The sequence below is a fragment of the Rhinolophus ferrumequinum genome, chromosome 12 (genome assembly GCF_004115265.2).
Source record: "Rhinolophus ferrumequinum isolate MPI-CBG mRhiFer1 chromosome 12, mRhiFer1_v1.p, whole genome shotgun sequence".
Classification (NCBI taxonomy): Eukaryota; Metazoa; Chordata; class Mammalia; order Chiroptera; family Rhinolophidae; genus Rhinolophus; species Rhinolophus ferrumequinum.
In genome coordinates this window covers 545,652-561,516 of record NC_046295.1, presented here as the reverse complement: position 1 = coordinate 561,516, position 15,865 = coordinate 545,652, and the positions used below count along the sequence as shown (strand labels likewise).

Below are 15,865 nucleotides of genomic sequence, written 5' to 3'. Positions count from 1 at the left end.
GTCCAGACCTTTTGCTCATGTTTTTTATAGGCCCACCTGTAAGGGTTCTGAGTGGGACAACAGTATGATCAAGTGTGTGTGTGAGGCTGGCTGGCGTGGAGACTGGGCCAGGTGACGGGCCTGGGCATTGGTCTGGGTGACAAGGCCCATGCCAGGGGTGGCCCTACAGATGCAGGGCTGACAGAGTCTGAATGGGGTTTCAGATGTGTCTTGGGGGAAATCACAGAGATAAACTACCATCAAAATAATAAATGACCCTATAAATAAACATTCAATAGAAAAAGTCCTACCCCTTTGTTCAGGATGGCTGGTCCTGCTGGCGATAGGACAGCAGCGGAGTTGTGGACTTCCTGACACCCTGCTCCTAGGACCTTCTAAGCGCGTCCCAGAACCACAGGCCCCTGCTCCAGCAGTGCCCCTCCTCCCACAGCCTGCATGCCAGGTGTGTTCTCTCTGTGAAAGCCTAAAGCCTTATGAAAGATGAATGAGCTGTGCTCGGTCACACTGCCTTGGTTTTACAAGGTCACCATGTGGTCCTTACAGTGCTATTTCTGGGTTTAACATCATTGACTACTGTACTTAATTGAATGTCAAAACAAAACCTCACACATTTAAGGCATGTAGGGCCTTCTGTAGATAAAGTCATAACAGCAAAACATGATATGTGGAGGCGCTCTGAGAGGTCATCTCCCCACGCTGCTTGTTTAGAGAGAGAGACTGACGCTCTCTCAGAGAGCGCTCAGAGAGGGTAAGCGAATATGCCCAGGACTTCATGATTACAACTTGTGTCACATTTCTGATCCAGGGTCTAGGAAAGGCGATGGGAAATATGAAGGACAATAAAAATCAGTTTCTAATAACCTTCCAGAAACACATCTTTGTTGTAAAATGTATACTGGTAACACAACTGTCTAGCAAACCCTATTCTGGCCATTTTAAGTAGCTTCATGTAAAACATGAAGTACTAGAGCATGACAAGCCCTTCAAGTGAAAATTCTGACTATGTGAAACAGTGGAATCCCAGTCTTGTTATTTTCCTAAGTGTACATTTGTTTATATAATATACATTCTACCTGTTAGGAGTATTGCTCTGTCCTCCAGATAAAGCATGTGCGCATGCACATATATGTGCGTGTGCACACACGTACACATGTGTACATGTATGTATAGGCACAGAGTCCTAAAACACAACTGCTGTGTTTCCTAGGCAATTCCATCACCTCCATTCCGGATGAGGCATTTAATGGATTGCAGAATTTGGAAAGGCTTGATCTGAGCAAGAATAATATCACCTCTTCCGGCATAGGTCCCAAAGCATTCAAGGTAAATACATGCTCTGATGTGTAACAGTCGATTCAGACGGCTTTCCTACCACTCGTACTGGCAGCGGGTGGAGTGGGGAAGGGAGGAAAGGTTAAATGTTGTAACTGATAGTTTTTTCCCAAGAAAGTTTCCTCTCTGATGTCCCTAAACTGTATTCAAGTTTTATTTTTAATAGAGCTGTTGTTTCACATGTTTCTGGCTGGTTTTTGTATGCTTCACCCTTAGAGCACCAACAACAGCATTGATGACAAAATTAATGTGAATTTGTAGAGTCGTTTTCTCCCAAGTAGCTGAAATCATGTTGAAATATGGTCTCTTAGGACATGAGGTATTTCTGGGAAGAAAGGATAGCTTTATCTGGAAATTCTATTAACATTTGAAAGCCAGAAAATCAGAGCTTCCCTATTTTATGCCATGGGCAAAAAAACCTGATGAAGGATACTTTAGCAAGAGGGGCTTCTGGAAAAACAAATGGACTCAGATGAAAACTGGCACGAGGATAGGTTAGAAAAAGAAGAGGGAAAGAAAGACGACAGGAAACAGCACAGAAGAAACTTCTGAAAGACTCAGATTTGACCAATTGTTTTTCTAAAAAGGAGAGAGGATCAAGGAATTTCAAACAAAGGCAAGCCCTGTGGATGTGAACAAATACTTATAAATACAGAGGCTTTAAGATCCCAGGTAAAACACATACATCCCAAAAGGTCAAACTTTACCCCCTTGGACAGTCTTCTGTCCATTCTCTCGACAAGTCCCTCGTTCAGATTCTGGACTGGCACATGAGAGAGGCGCAGCAGACACCTGGTGTCACGTTTGTGTCACACACCCGAAGCACATACCTCATGCCAGCCTAGCCATCTTTCTGATATAAAATCTGGGACTCGCGCATTGCTGCATTTGATAAAAAAGGAAGACACTATAGGAAATTATCTTCTTTACTTGTTTTGAGATTTTCTGTCCCATGCCCAAACTGCTGAAATTTGACGGTGAGCACCATTGAAGCGACTCATTCATGTGGTTTCACTAAAACCGGCCCCATGTCGGCGGCGCCGGCAGGTCTGCCCAGTGAGCATGCCAAATGCAGGTATACTTCCCAGACAGTCAGGGTTGTTTGGGTACCTTACAGGAATGGCTTGTGATGTTTGTAGCACTTCATTTTGAAGAATTTCCACTATAATTAGTGCTGTTCGTGATTCTGCTTCTACTGGATGAAGATAGAAAATCGAGGTTTACAAATACATTGAAAGGATTTGAACTGGTGTCCTAATTTGAGCACTCGTGAGAGATTCAGGTTATTGCATGATTTAATCAACTCTGTAACTATTGCTGAGAAGGTGAAAACCTAAGATGGAGCAAAATAGGTCCATCCAGTGGCAAGAGGAGCTTTCTCTTGCTTACTAAAACCACAATGATGGGTGGTAAATAAATATGGGTGAGTGGAGAACAAAATCAAGTGCCATTTACTGAAAATGCCAGGAATAAGTTAACATGGTCAGCATCTACCTGGCAGGGAGAACATGGTGATTCCTGTCTCAAACTGACTAAGTGCAGGTCTGGAAGGCTTCAGTAACTACCACAAACTGACCACTCACTGACATACATTACTGCACATCTGTGACCAGAGTAACAAGTAATTTTGACATTTGCTTTTTAAGCTTTTGAAGAAGTTAATGCACCTGAATATGGATGGAAACCATTTGGTAGAGATTCCTTCAGAACTACCATCTACATTAGAAGAACTTAAACTCAATGAGAACAACCTTCAGACCATTGACGAAGAAAGCTTATCAGGTATTGAGCATTTGCTTTCGTGATATGTGTCCTTAGAACCTTTCTTCTGTAATCATGTGGGAATTTTATACGCAGTATTGCCAAATGAGTAGTTAGTGAGGTTTTCTAGGTCACTTTACTGTATAAGTTGATAAAACATATTTTAACTGTTGACTGGTCAACTTTTTAAAAAGACTTTTAAACTGTCCGTTGTCTTAAAAAGCAGTCTAAATAGAAATAAAACTCTCAAGTGATTTCAGGTTCTCATCATTTTCAATACAATCAATAACTGAACTCCAAACCTGCGATATCCTGAGGTCACACTAAGTGTCCACACACAGCCCTGTGCTCTGCTGTGTCCGCACTGATGCTTCGGTGGTGGTTAGTGCCAAGACTGTACCAGGGTTTGGTGGCTTGGTCTCACTTATCACTCTTGGAGGCGCAGTACACCCCAGGCACAATTCCCGCAGCCTCCACATACTTTGCTATTTTAATTTGTCACGTATTGGCATGTGAGAATTACCTATCAAGCTAAGTAACAGGCACTGTATGTGGGGCTGGGGCTGTCCCATGATCAGAGTACACGTATGCCATGGCAGTCACTTGGCTTTGGCGGTCTTGTCCCCAAGAGGGCTGCTCTGACACTTCTGCCACTTGGTGTCAATGAGGTCGTATACTCATGCCACAGGGCGGGACAGCTGATGCGCCCTGGTGTGTGGCTGCCATGACAGCTGGCTTTCTTATGAACGGGCTTTAGCGAAGGTGCCTACATTCCATATACTTGATACACCTGGCATTAACGCTTACGGTTGTTTCTGGACTGAGCTGGATAACTGAAGTTGTCATATTATGAACTCTGTGTAAATGAGGGGGTATTACATTTAGCTTTTCATGAATTCTGGCTGATGTCTTTGAATAGATTATACGCTTTTATAAGACAATGATTGCCTAATTTTTCTTTTTATCTTCCTAGCAGTCCAGTGTAGCTCTTGAGGTATAGTACTCCACACTTTTATTTGATTTGAAATATATTTATTCTATTAATGTTAAAAACTTAAGCCTTTAAAGGCATAAAATAATTCAACTATTTTATTTCACTCCCAGAAAACTTCATAGGAAAAAAACACTTCTAGTGATGGCGAAAAAAACAATAATAATGAGAGTTGCCAAATCTGAGGATTCCAGGGTTATGGAAATACTCTATTTCCAGATGGAATTTCATAGTACAGAAGAAAAACATTAATAAACACAAATTTGGATGGGCTTTGTCATACGGACAAGACATTAAAAGATTCAATTTCTAACTGCTAGAAATTGAAACAGCCCAAAGGAACACTAGATTTAGAAGAAGTATACTATCGAGCTGTATGTGAAGACGGTGAGAGTCCACGGTGAGAGTCCGTTTCTAGCAGTTACCAAGTATCATTCTAAAACGTTAAGGCCACAGTTAGGAAGCGCCGTCACATGCTCCTGCAAGCGCTCGGCACCTCTTCTCCCTCGTGCACAATGGCCCATCTCCACAGGGTGACTGTGGTCCAGGGCAAACTGGCCTCCTGGGTGCTCCCCTCTGGTGTCCATTGCCCGGGTACCTGGAGGCCTCGGCATGTGCAGGCGGCCAGGAGACTTGCCTCTGTCACCCGGGGTGCTGGGTTTCCTGACTGCCGCAGCCACAGGCTCCTCAGTGCTTGTTAGTCCTGTGGCTGTGGACGGTCAGACGGCAGGCCAGCAGTGGGCAGAGTGAGCCTGAGGACCGGCCACCTCCGTGGCTTGTTGCTCCTCCTTTATCTCCCGGGGCAGGTCCTCACTCTCGACTTTTCTGGTTATATATACATACTGTGTGTGGCCATCCACTCGGGACACCTATGGGATCATGCTCTCAGGCATGTCCATCCTCGTCCACAGCCTGTCACGTTCCCTGACCCCACAGCGGAAGGCCTCCTACCAGCTCTCTGCTAACAAATGCTCTTTCTACCTCAAGTCTAACCTACAAGAGCCTTTTCACCTCTTCTAACTCTACCCTGCTTCCTGTTACCATGCGTGCTTCCTACATAAATATACACAGAAAACAGAGGATAACTGTAAAGTGATGTGTGACATCATGAATTTGGGTTGTGTGTAACATTTCTGTCTCTTCTGTGATCTCTACCCCATTATCTGTTTTTTACTGGAAAACCTCTATTATATTCCCAAACCTCAACGATGTACTAACTACGCTGGATTCTCAAGTATCTTTAGTTTTGGAAGTTAAAGAAGGAAGAAATTAAAGAGGAAACATAATCGCTTATCCTACTTTACTGGTTGGCCTCTAAGTCCTGTTGCTCAGCCCTTCTCCTGACCCCCACCCGCTGAGCCCACCCGCTCAGCTATGTGGAAGAGCATAGCTGAGCCCACCCGCTCTTCCACCTGTCAGGCCTGCACTGCCGGCCGTGTCCTGGGTCCTCTCCTACTGTCTGTGACCTGCACTCCTGAGGGCACTGGCCTGCTTCCCCAACAGGCCCCAGAGGAGGAACTGAGCTGCACAGAGCACTCAGGGCTATGCCCTTAACTTGAGTTGAATATGAAAACATCCCCTATTCTGGAAATCTGGCCACTGAACAAACTCCAGAGTTACACCCTGAATGTCTGAGTCACAGGCCTCTGGGAATCATCACTGCTGAGCTGGCCATTCTTCTTGCAGCTTCCAGTTAATGTGGATCATACCACTCCTGAGGCCACAGAAAAAACAACTTGTTTGTACAAAGACTTTTCTTGGTAGCTCAATCTGAACGGTGGAGAATTTTTTATCATTTTCCTTTCAAAACGTCCATTTGACCTTCTCTGCCAGGAAGTGAACAACTGTGATGGGAATTCACTGTGACAGCAGCCTCTATGTCCAGAGATGAGGCTTTGCCAGGCAAAGAGAGCTCATCCTTTGTCCTAGAAAAGGAGTCCCTCAGTGTAACTCTCCTCGTCCACCCCGATTATGCTGCCATTTCATATCTGCCTGTTTCTGCAAAGGACCTTCCGCAGTATGCTATTTCCTGCCCAGACTCTCCCTGCCTCCAACCCCCAGTTCCTTATAGTGCAGACTTTCATCAGAGGCACAATGAGTTCTCTGCAGGCCTGCCTCTTTGTGGGACTATGCACTCAGCGATCAGTCTCGGCTGATCTGAACATTTGGGATGTGCAAAGGACTTGGCAAAAGGCTGTATAGGGAGACACAAAGAAAGAAGCTGCATCTGCCCTCCAAATACAGGAACATTTCACATGACATTTTGAAAGGTTATAGAAATTGCATGGTTTTCCAATTATCCTAATATCCTGATAATTTTATTTTTTTATAGACTTAAATCAATTGTTCACCTTAGAACTGGAAGGAAATAATCTCAGTGAAATCAATGTTAATCCTTTAGCTTTTAAACCTTTGAAGAACCTATCCTACCTGCGTCTGGGAAGAAATAAATTTAGAATTATACCACAGGGTCTTCCTGCTTCTATTGAGGTACCAATATATTTCTTCTAATGTTTAATATTTTAAATATAGTACTACAGAACAAAACAAACAATATATTTTAAGAGATTATTGTGGTGCATATTAAACTCAGTAGTTTTGATGCTACATATAGAATTTACTATAATTTGAACACTGTTTTCTCTTCAAGTAATACAAAATTATAATTATGAGTGGAAAACCTTGATAAAGTAATAAATGGTCCTGCTGACAGCTCCTGGCAAGGGACTGGGGAACATGAACTGAGAATTTAAACAGAAACTACAATTTGCAAAAAGTACTCCGACTTACAAGACAGTTTAAACTGTTCCAAACAGGAATTGTGATGTCCATTCCAGTCTGCTCCACCCAGAGTCCCTCGTGGACTGAGTGACCCCTCATGGACGGACGCAGGCTACAGAGAAAGCTGCCTGCCGACTAACCAGTTCTGACCAGCTCCTGCCAAGGGCCCAAGTGCTATGCTATTTCCATCCCCGCTGGAGACGCCCCTGCCACCCAGGCATGGTCTCCTTTGCTGCAGCAAGGGGTCCACTTAACTAAAGGGGGACTCCTGGTGGCTTCTGCTATCAGGTGCACACCCTAACTTCCTGCATTAGGGACATGGAGGTCTGGCAGACTCAGCTGAAATCCAGACCACCTCCTCTGAGCTTCGTTTCTACAACATACACCATCACCCAGCAAGAAGGAACCATGAAATTTCCCACAGCTGTGGATCCACTGAACCCAAAGGGGGCCACTGATCTCCAGCTGATGGTACTGCCACAGCCACCACCCTTCCTCTTCCGATTTGCAGATTACGACATAACTTAGAATTCATTAAGAGTAAAGACCAAAGTTCCAATACCTGGCTTTACATCACAATCACTTGGATTCCAAAGAAATGCTGACTCCTGGGCCTATCCCAGACAAGTTAAATCAAGTTCTTTGTAAGGTGGAGTCAGCGATTTACAACTTTTTTAAAAATTAAAATTTTCAATAGCTAATGCATGCACACAGTAAACACGCACATGCACCCACACACGCGCGCGCACACACACATGCACACACCTTGAATAACACAAAGAGCCACGTGTGTCCATTCCACATCTGACCCTCCTGTCCCTGGTTTCTCTTTCCAAAGGGCGTGGGAGGTGCTGTCCACAAGGGCACGTGTGCTCGGAATCCATCCCAGGCCCCGCTTCAGAGCTGCACAGTGTCGACATATGGACGCGTGTGCTTTGACTGGGGACATCTAGGTTGCAATTTACACTTTAGAAAGCTTACAAGTGATCTAATATACAACCAAGGTTGGGAACCACCAATCTACTTTACCCCCAAATACATGCGAAGGTAAAAGCAAAAAGCTAAAAATCTCTTCTAACAAATACCCAAATTAAGTGACAAAGAGGGGAAATCACTGCAATAAAGTTACACTGAAAACACATACCAACCAATTCTCCTTCTGAATTCCAACAAGATCCTTAAGTGAAAATCTCTAATGCCAACTAAATTTAACTTGAAGGCAGCTAACTATTGAAAACTTACTTCAAGTTCTAGCAAACTTCAACCCGATGTTCAATGAATGCTCTTAATTAACTTTTTATTAAATTAATACAACACAAGCGTTTTATTTTATACAACACATTTTTTTGTATAAAAAGTGTGAGCCTAAAAAAACCACAGGCAGCATAGCCTGGTGGGGCCCACCAGGGTGCGTTTTTCTCGCGTCGGCTGTGGAGGCCTGGGCTCGGTTCTCTCTAGGCCAGCACCCCTCCACTGCTATATGGGGGTTATAATTTCTACCTATTATCCATGGTTTTGAAGCCCTCATGAGCTAATTTATGTGAATAAGTTTTGTAAATTAGGAAGCTTTATATAATTATTATGGCATGCTCTAGCTTGCAACATTTTATGGTTAAAAATAATCAAATAAAATTCATTTAATTCCACAAGCATGGCAGATACATTTTTTTCCTAATTAGAAAATTTGACAGCTTAAAAAATGAACTCTCTTGGAAGAGCAGTAAAAAGACTCTTTAGATAACACTGAGAATAGTCTACAATACCATTTTAATTTCTGTGAAATTGAATATATTTATCAAAATAATAGTCCTTTCTCTTAATTATAGGAATTATACCTAGAAAATAACCAAATTGAGGAAATAACTGAAATTTGTTTCAATCAAACCAGAAATATCAATGTCATTGTACTATGTTATAATAACATTGAAGAAAATAGGATTGCTCCCTTAGCTTGGATAAATCACGAGTAAGTATATGCTACAATTTGACTTTCTTGGACAGGTTCTCATTTTGTCATTATTACAAAGGGTGTGAGTGAACATGGTGACAGCATCCTTTCTTAGTGAACCTCCCCTCCCCCAAACTTAGCCACTTCCGTGGAGTTCAAACCATTCATAATACGACTAGTGCGAGGATGAGTGTGGTCACTGCTGTGTGGACACCGCCCCACAGGAAGTGCCGAGCCTGAGCAATGCGGCCTGAGGTGTGATCACTGTACCCCTCCCGCTTGCTCTGTCAGCCTCCCAGGGCGGGGCGGGGCGGGGCGGGGCAGGGCGGGCGGGGGCGTGAAGCCTAGTGAGATAATCCCTGGCCTAGAGTGAGGATGGACTGCCTGGCTCCCCTTAGGACCAAGCACAGGACTCACCACCTGAAGCACACAGCCTTCATTGCTAAACTATCTCACGGCTTACAAACTAGACTGGAGACCGCCTGGCCTGGTAGCCTAGGCAGACAGCCCATCTTCTTGGAGAGGAAGTAGCCGCCGCAGGCTGCAGCCCTCAGTAAAGGGGCCAGTGTGGCGGCCTTGCTGTCAGGATTGGGGGGATGAGCCACATAGGGAGCCAGGGAGCTCTGTCAGCTGGCCCCGCAGGCGGTGAGGGAACGAGGGATCTGTCTAGCACAGCCCGGAAAGGTACCTTTCAGAAGCAGGATGCAGACAGATGAAAGAGGTCGTGGCGGCCAGTGGGTTCAGTGGGATGTGGTAGCTGTAGGTGGCTCAGTCCTCATCAGGAGCAGCCTACGGCGGGCAGAGGCTGCAGGTGAGACTCCTGAAACCAGCCAGGCAGCTCACATTTCCATCTCTCTAGCCAGTGAACAATCTTTTCTAGATCCCTGTCTCACAGCAGGTCCCAGGTGCCGGGTCAGAGCAAACGTAGAATGAGAATACAAATGCCCACAACCCAGCCACTTCCTTGCTGGAGCCCGAGACGATCTTAGGGAGAGGCAGTGTGCTTTCGCCAGGGCTCGCAGATCTCATTTCTGATTCACGTGTGACCTTAGAGGTATCTGGAGGCCTCTTTGGGCCTCGCCATTACCTCTGGACTCGTGCTCCTCTGTAATGGAGCCTGAGCAGCTGTGTGGTGCCAGGTCAGAGCATGTGCCCGGCAGCCAGGCTGCCACCCAGCCATGGTTACCTAGGGGTCATTACTGACACCGACAGCACCCTCACAAGCCTCATGAAAGCCCAGAGCACACGTTGCTGCCCTGACATGCCACCCTGTTTATCTTCCCTTTTGCAGAAACCTAGAGTCAATCGACCTGTCCTACAACAGGCTCTACCAGGTCCCCTCCTACCTCCCCAAATCGCTGCTGCGGCTCGTGGTCCTGGGGAACAGGATCGAGCGCATCCCTGGCTACGTGTTTGGCCACATGAAGCCAGGCCTGGAGTACCTCTACCTGTCATTTAACAGACTCTCTGATGACGGCGTGGACAGAGTCTCCTTCTACGGGGCTTATCATTCTCTGCGAGAGCTGTTTCTGGACCACAATGACTTCAAATCTATACCACCTGGGCTACAAGAAATGAAAGCACTGCATTTTCTGAGGCTAAACAACAATAAGATACGGTAAATTCTGGCTTTTTCAAGTATCTGGTTAAATTGTTGCAATTGACAAAGTACATGATTAAACCACCATGACGTGATGTCTGAGGTTGCCTTTAAGGAAAAAAGTGACAAGAACTAAACAAGAATGGCAAATATTAGCAATTGTCAAAACCAAATGATAATAGGTACATTGGGATTCATTATAATTTTTTCTACTTTTATACACGTTTGCAAGCTTCCATAAGAAATTTTTTTAAAATATAGAGTATTGGGCCGGCTCGGTGGCTCAGGCGGTTGGAGCTCCATGCTCCTAACTCCGAAGGCTGCCGGTTCGATTCCCACATGGGCCAGTGGGCTCTCAACCCCAAGGTTGCCGGTTCAACTTCTCGAGTCCCGCAAGGGATGGTGGGCTCTGCCCCCTGCAACTAAGATAGAACACAGCACCTTGAGGTGAGCTGCTGCTGAGTGCCCGCATGGCTCACTTGGTTGGAGTGCGTCCTCTCAACCACAAGGTTGCCAGTTCGATTCCTCAACTCCCCCAAGGGATGGGGGACTGCGCCCCCTACAACTAGCAATGGCAACTGGACCTGGAGCTGAGTTGCGCCCTCCACAACTAAAACTGAAAGGACAACAACTTGAAGCTGAATGGCACCCTCCACAACTAAGATTGAAAGGACAACAACTTGACTTGGAAAAAAGTCCTGGAAGTACACACTGTTCCCCAATAAAGTCCTGTTCCCCTTCCCCAATAAAATCTTAAAAAAAAAAACAACAAACAGTAAGAACGTTAAAAAAAAAAAAGAGTATTATTGTATAATACTTAGAACCTTAAAGACAGGTTAGAGTGAGGCATCAAGGCAGATGATTACAGTGCTGCTCCCACTCCGCATATAATCATAAACACTGTCCTGCGGAGCACAAAATACAAGTAACCGCTTATGCTAAAATTAAAATCACTTCTATCCAGATTCTTCTGAAAGCAAAGTTCTAAATAAATGTATTGAGATTCAGCTTCCCTCCCTTCTGGAGACACACTTTCCTGCATGTTTTCCGTCTGCCCAGAAAGCATGAGTGTCTCAAGAATGAATCTGGAACACTTTGTTAGTGCATCACGAAGAGTGGCAGATCACAGAGCTTTGCAGCCGGGGACCTGAGGTTTACACCCTTATGCTTTTCCCTATCTCTGAAATCCCAAATACATTTAAACTCCCCAAAAACAAGACAGAGAAGGGGTCGTTTATGAAAGCCCTGGGGGATGAGGTGAGGGGCGCGTTGTAAGATTTGGTTTCAAACTATTTTGGCCAAAATACCTCACAGGTCATGGTATAAGCTTCCTATTACATTGCAACAGGAGGCATATGTTTGTTTATCACACTTCTGGAGGGATTTAGGTGGTCATGGCCGGATATCTCCAGTATCACCTTTCTCCTCCATCACTGAACCAATAGTTTCACTCAAAGATGACTGTTGCTTGAATCTGTTATTTTCACAGGGGTAAAAAATGGTGAATTTCTATTTTTGTCATTCTTTCCATATTTGTTAACTGGAATTCCTCTGTAAATAATTTTCTCTTATCAAGTAGGGCCACTTTGTTACTCTGAAAGGCAGGATAAATGATCAGTTCTTTCCTGTAAATTGCGGGAGTGAGAAACTGGTTATAAATTTATAGCTATATGATGTGATGGATGTTAAATAAACTAATTGAGGCAATCATTTCCCAGTATATACATACAAGTACATCAAATCATTATGTTGTACATTTAAAGTAATACAATATATGTCAATTATATTCTTATAAAACTGGAAAAATTATATATATGTATTATATATGAACAAGAAAGACTATAAATATATATTAAAATGTTAATAGAGGCTGTCTCAGGAAAAAAAATAAGTTGGTGCCTAAGTGTTTTGGCTTTGGCCTTTTCTCTTTATGGATAACCCACATGAATTTATGATTCAGAATATTTTGATCAATTGCAATTATCACTCTGAAACTACCCCTACCTCAGCCAATGGCAGCGCTTCAAGCTGGCTCCTGTGTCCTTGGACAGACCGCCACTGACCATGGACAGCTCGCTTTTACTCTTCCCATTGCATATCTGCGCCAGCCTCCTGCAAAGAGCTCCAGGGCCTTTCACAGGGGGACAGTAGACAGGGTCCCCAATCTGGACACCGAGCATGTTCCTTTCAAATGTGGTTTTACTGATTGAAAACTGCCAGGAAATACGCATTTTGTGAAGAAAAAGAATATGACTTCATATTGACATTCCCGATTGAAATTTAACATTATAGAGTATTCCTTTTGTTTTAAACTTGTTTTCCTTTACTGAAAATCTAGGTTCCCAGCAATATTAACTTAATTTGTTATCTTACGATATATAAACACTAGTTTCAAAATAATAATACCATTATTATGAGTAACAACAGAAAATTTATGATATATTTGGTAGCTCTAGAGAATACGTTCTCTAGAATGCATTCTCTAGAATACGTTCCACAAAGGATTTACAGCTGAAATACAGTGGTTTTCTCTGCAACAATATGTCTACAATTAATACATATTCAGAAAAGGTCTTTATTTTTGGAATTGCTATTTTCTATTTGATTAACATTATTTTTACTGTTAAACATTTATATAATTCCAAAGTCAAAAATGTGTAACAAGGATTATTAAGAGAAGTCTTTCTACTATGCCTGTCCCTTACACTGTATTCCACCTTTCCCCATAGGTTAAAATTTTAAATTAATTTCTAGTATGTCCTTCCAGTGTTTCTTTTTTTTTTAATTAAAATTTATTGGGGTGACAATTGTTAGTAAAATTACATAGATTTCAGGTGTACAATTCTGTAATACATCATCTATATCTCACATTGTCCAGTATTTCTTTTTGCAAATATAAGCATACATACATACACATATTCATATTTCCCCATCCTCTCCCACAATTATTACATAAATTATTACACAGAAGGACTTTTCTTTTCCCTCTTGAAAGAAACAATACATGTTTTTACTTTTTAAAATTATCAGTATATCATGGATATTACACCATAACAGTATATCGAGAATTTTCTCATTTCTTTTTACAACTGAATAGTATTCCATTTTACAGACATTTTATTCAATCAGTTCCTTATTGATAGAAATTTGATTGTTTCCATTCTTTTACTACTACAAATAAAGCCACAATGCATAATTTTGTTCATCACTTTGTATTTTTCCAGTCTAGCTTTGGGATAGATTCCTCGTAGTGGAATGGCTGGGTGAAAAGATAAAATGCACATGTAGTTTTGCCAGATGCTGCAAAATTCCTTTCGATTGGGACTGTATTGTTTTGAATTCCTTTTAAAGGTGTTTGGTCTTCCACAGCTTCATTGTCAGAACATGTTGGTGAGCTTCTGGACATTTTTTGTGGCAAATCTGGTGACAGCGGTATGCCAGTATACTTTCAATTCATGTTTCTCTTATCATGAATAAAACTGAGCACCTTTTCATGTTTACACATCATTTCATGCTTTCTTTTGAGAACTGGTTACCCAGTTCTTTTATTTTCTCTTCTCTTTTTGCTCTTACATTTTTAGGAGCCCTTTAGCTGTGATATAAGTTGCAAAGACTTTTTCCTAGTTTGCCATTTGTCTTTTAAGTTTACATTTTTTTAAACACTGTGGTCAATTTATTAATCTCTTCTTTTAGTGCTTCTAGTTTTTGAGTCAGAAATAGGAAGATACCTCTGCTGCCAGGGTATGGTCATGCTTTCTTTATTCTGATACATCTGTGGCTTCATTTTTTTCACATTTAGATCTCTTATGTACTTGGAACTTTTTCTGGTATATAATATAAAAAGGGGGATCCAATTTTATTTAAGAACAAAATAATTTTTAAACAAATATAAAACTTAACTCCTAAATTATGAAGGCAGAATATTACTTGGACCAGTTATGACTTTCATGTCTATTTTTCCTTAGGAATATTCTTCCAGAACAAATTTGCAATGCTGAAGAAGATGGTGATTCAACACTGGAACATCTTCATCTTGAACACAATTATATTAAAACAAGAGAAATATCACCCTATGCATTTTCATGCATAAGATCATATTCAAGTATCGTTCTTAAACCACAGAATATCAAGTAACTTCATTTTTTCCTTTGTCATTTATAAACTGTACTCATATACTTATGTAGTAGAATTTGTCATCCTTAAGAGAGACATCATGTCATGTTATACTCGGTATCATTATGCTAGTCTACCTGATTCACCAGCCTACAGATGAACAACCAAAAACATATGTAGAAGGTTTAGTCTTCTAGCACTTTTAGAGAAGGTTTCAGTTTCACGCTCTAGAAAGAAGCTATCTGATTGCAAAGTTTTTCTCATGGAAATAGGATGTTAGGCACCGCTGAGCTAGATTGGGAGAATCTGGAACAAAATAAGCATGTCCTTTACAACAGATGGGTGAGTGTTGCTATCAGCTGGGAACCTCCTAAGTCTGTTTAAAAGTTATGTATGTTATGGTTCAAGACCAAGAAGTGAAAGGCTGGGAAAAATAACAGGTAGAATATATGAATGAGTATTCGGTTTATTATTCTAAAGTTAAAACAATAATTAATTTTCTTTAAGACCGTATGCTACAATTATTGGTACAAATGAACTTAATTATTGGGTTAGCTTTAGTTCCTTCTATTAATTACATGTATGAAATTAAAACCCTATTGTAATGCTAATTTCCTGGTTTTGAGAATTGTACTATGGTTATTTCCATGGTTATTAACATCAGGGGTAGCTGGGAGAAGGATACATGTAACTTCCATACTATTTTGAAACTTTTCTATAGGTTTAAAATGTGTAACAGTATATTAAGATCATCCTTGTTATTCTTAAGATCAAAAGAATTTACGGAAAGCAGTGGAGTTTGTTTAAAATATAATTTAATTATCCTTGACTATGTAAATGTAAACCTAATACACAAATTTTTGAAAATTTTTGCTCCTTGGTCATTTTTAGCACCTATTTGCCCTAATTTGCTCAAGTGTATCCTTTCACTCAGTTCAATTTAACATGAAGCTATTAGTATTTACTATATACTAAACCACATATTAAATTTTTCATTATATAATGATCTTTCAGCTCTAATTCTAAAATAATTTATAAAAGACACATGCAGAAACTGTGTTGACTTCTCTTGTTACTATCAGTTTCATGTCTTGTAAAACACCAGACTAGGAACTCAAGTTCCCGTCTTGGCACCCGTGAGCAGGTAACTCTAATTTTTTGAACTTCACTTATTTAATCTTTTAACAATTCTCTCACTACCCTCAGATACTTCCAGCCCCACTTTAATATCAACTTTTCATATGAAATTGAGAGCAACCAGTATATTCAACCAACGTTGACTATTTCCTGGGCAACTTTCAGGATGTAAAAGTTTCACTTGCCCATTTGAGCTAATGTT

The 15,865-nt window shown here is 41.7% G+C and overlaps 2 protein-coding genes across 8 annotated transcripts in view; one reads left to right on the top strand and one right to left on the bottom strand.

Moving 5' to 3' along the window:
* Positions 1-15,326, top strand: part of ECM2 (extracellular matrix protein 2) — a 36,914-nt gene extending 21,588 nt beyond the window's left edge. For 3 of the 5 annotated variants that reach the window (XM_033122655.1, XM_033122656.1, XM_033122653.1), the window contains 6 exons: positions 1,208-1,323; positions 2,979-3,114; positions 6,417-6,574; positions 8,692-8,831; positions 10,105-10,431; positions 14,379-15,326. In XM_033122655.1, the coding sequence (XP_032978546.1) occupies positions 1,208-1,323; positions 2,979-3,114; positions 6,417-6,574; positions 8,692-8,831; positions 10,105-10,431; positions 14,379-14,547 (1,046 nt within the window). In that variant the 3' untranslated portion in view covers positions 14,548-15,326. The remainder of the gene's footprint in view (positions 1-1,207; positions 1,324-2,978; positions 3,115-6,416; positions 6,575-8,691; positions 8,832-10,104; positions 10,432-14,378) is intronic. The other 2 variants (XM_033122652.1, XM_033122654.1) reach the window with 2 other exon arrangements.
* The window catches only part of CENPP (centromere protein P), a 237,870-nt gene that overhangs the window by 67,584 nt on the left and 154,421 nt on the right, over positions 1-15,865 (bottom strand). The gene's annotated exons all lie outside the window — the stretch shown is intronic.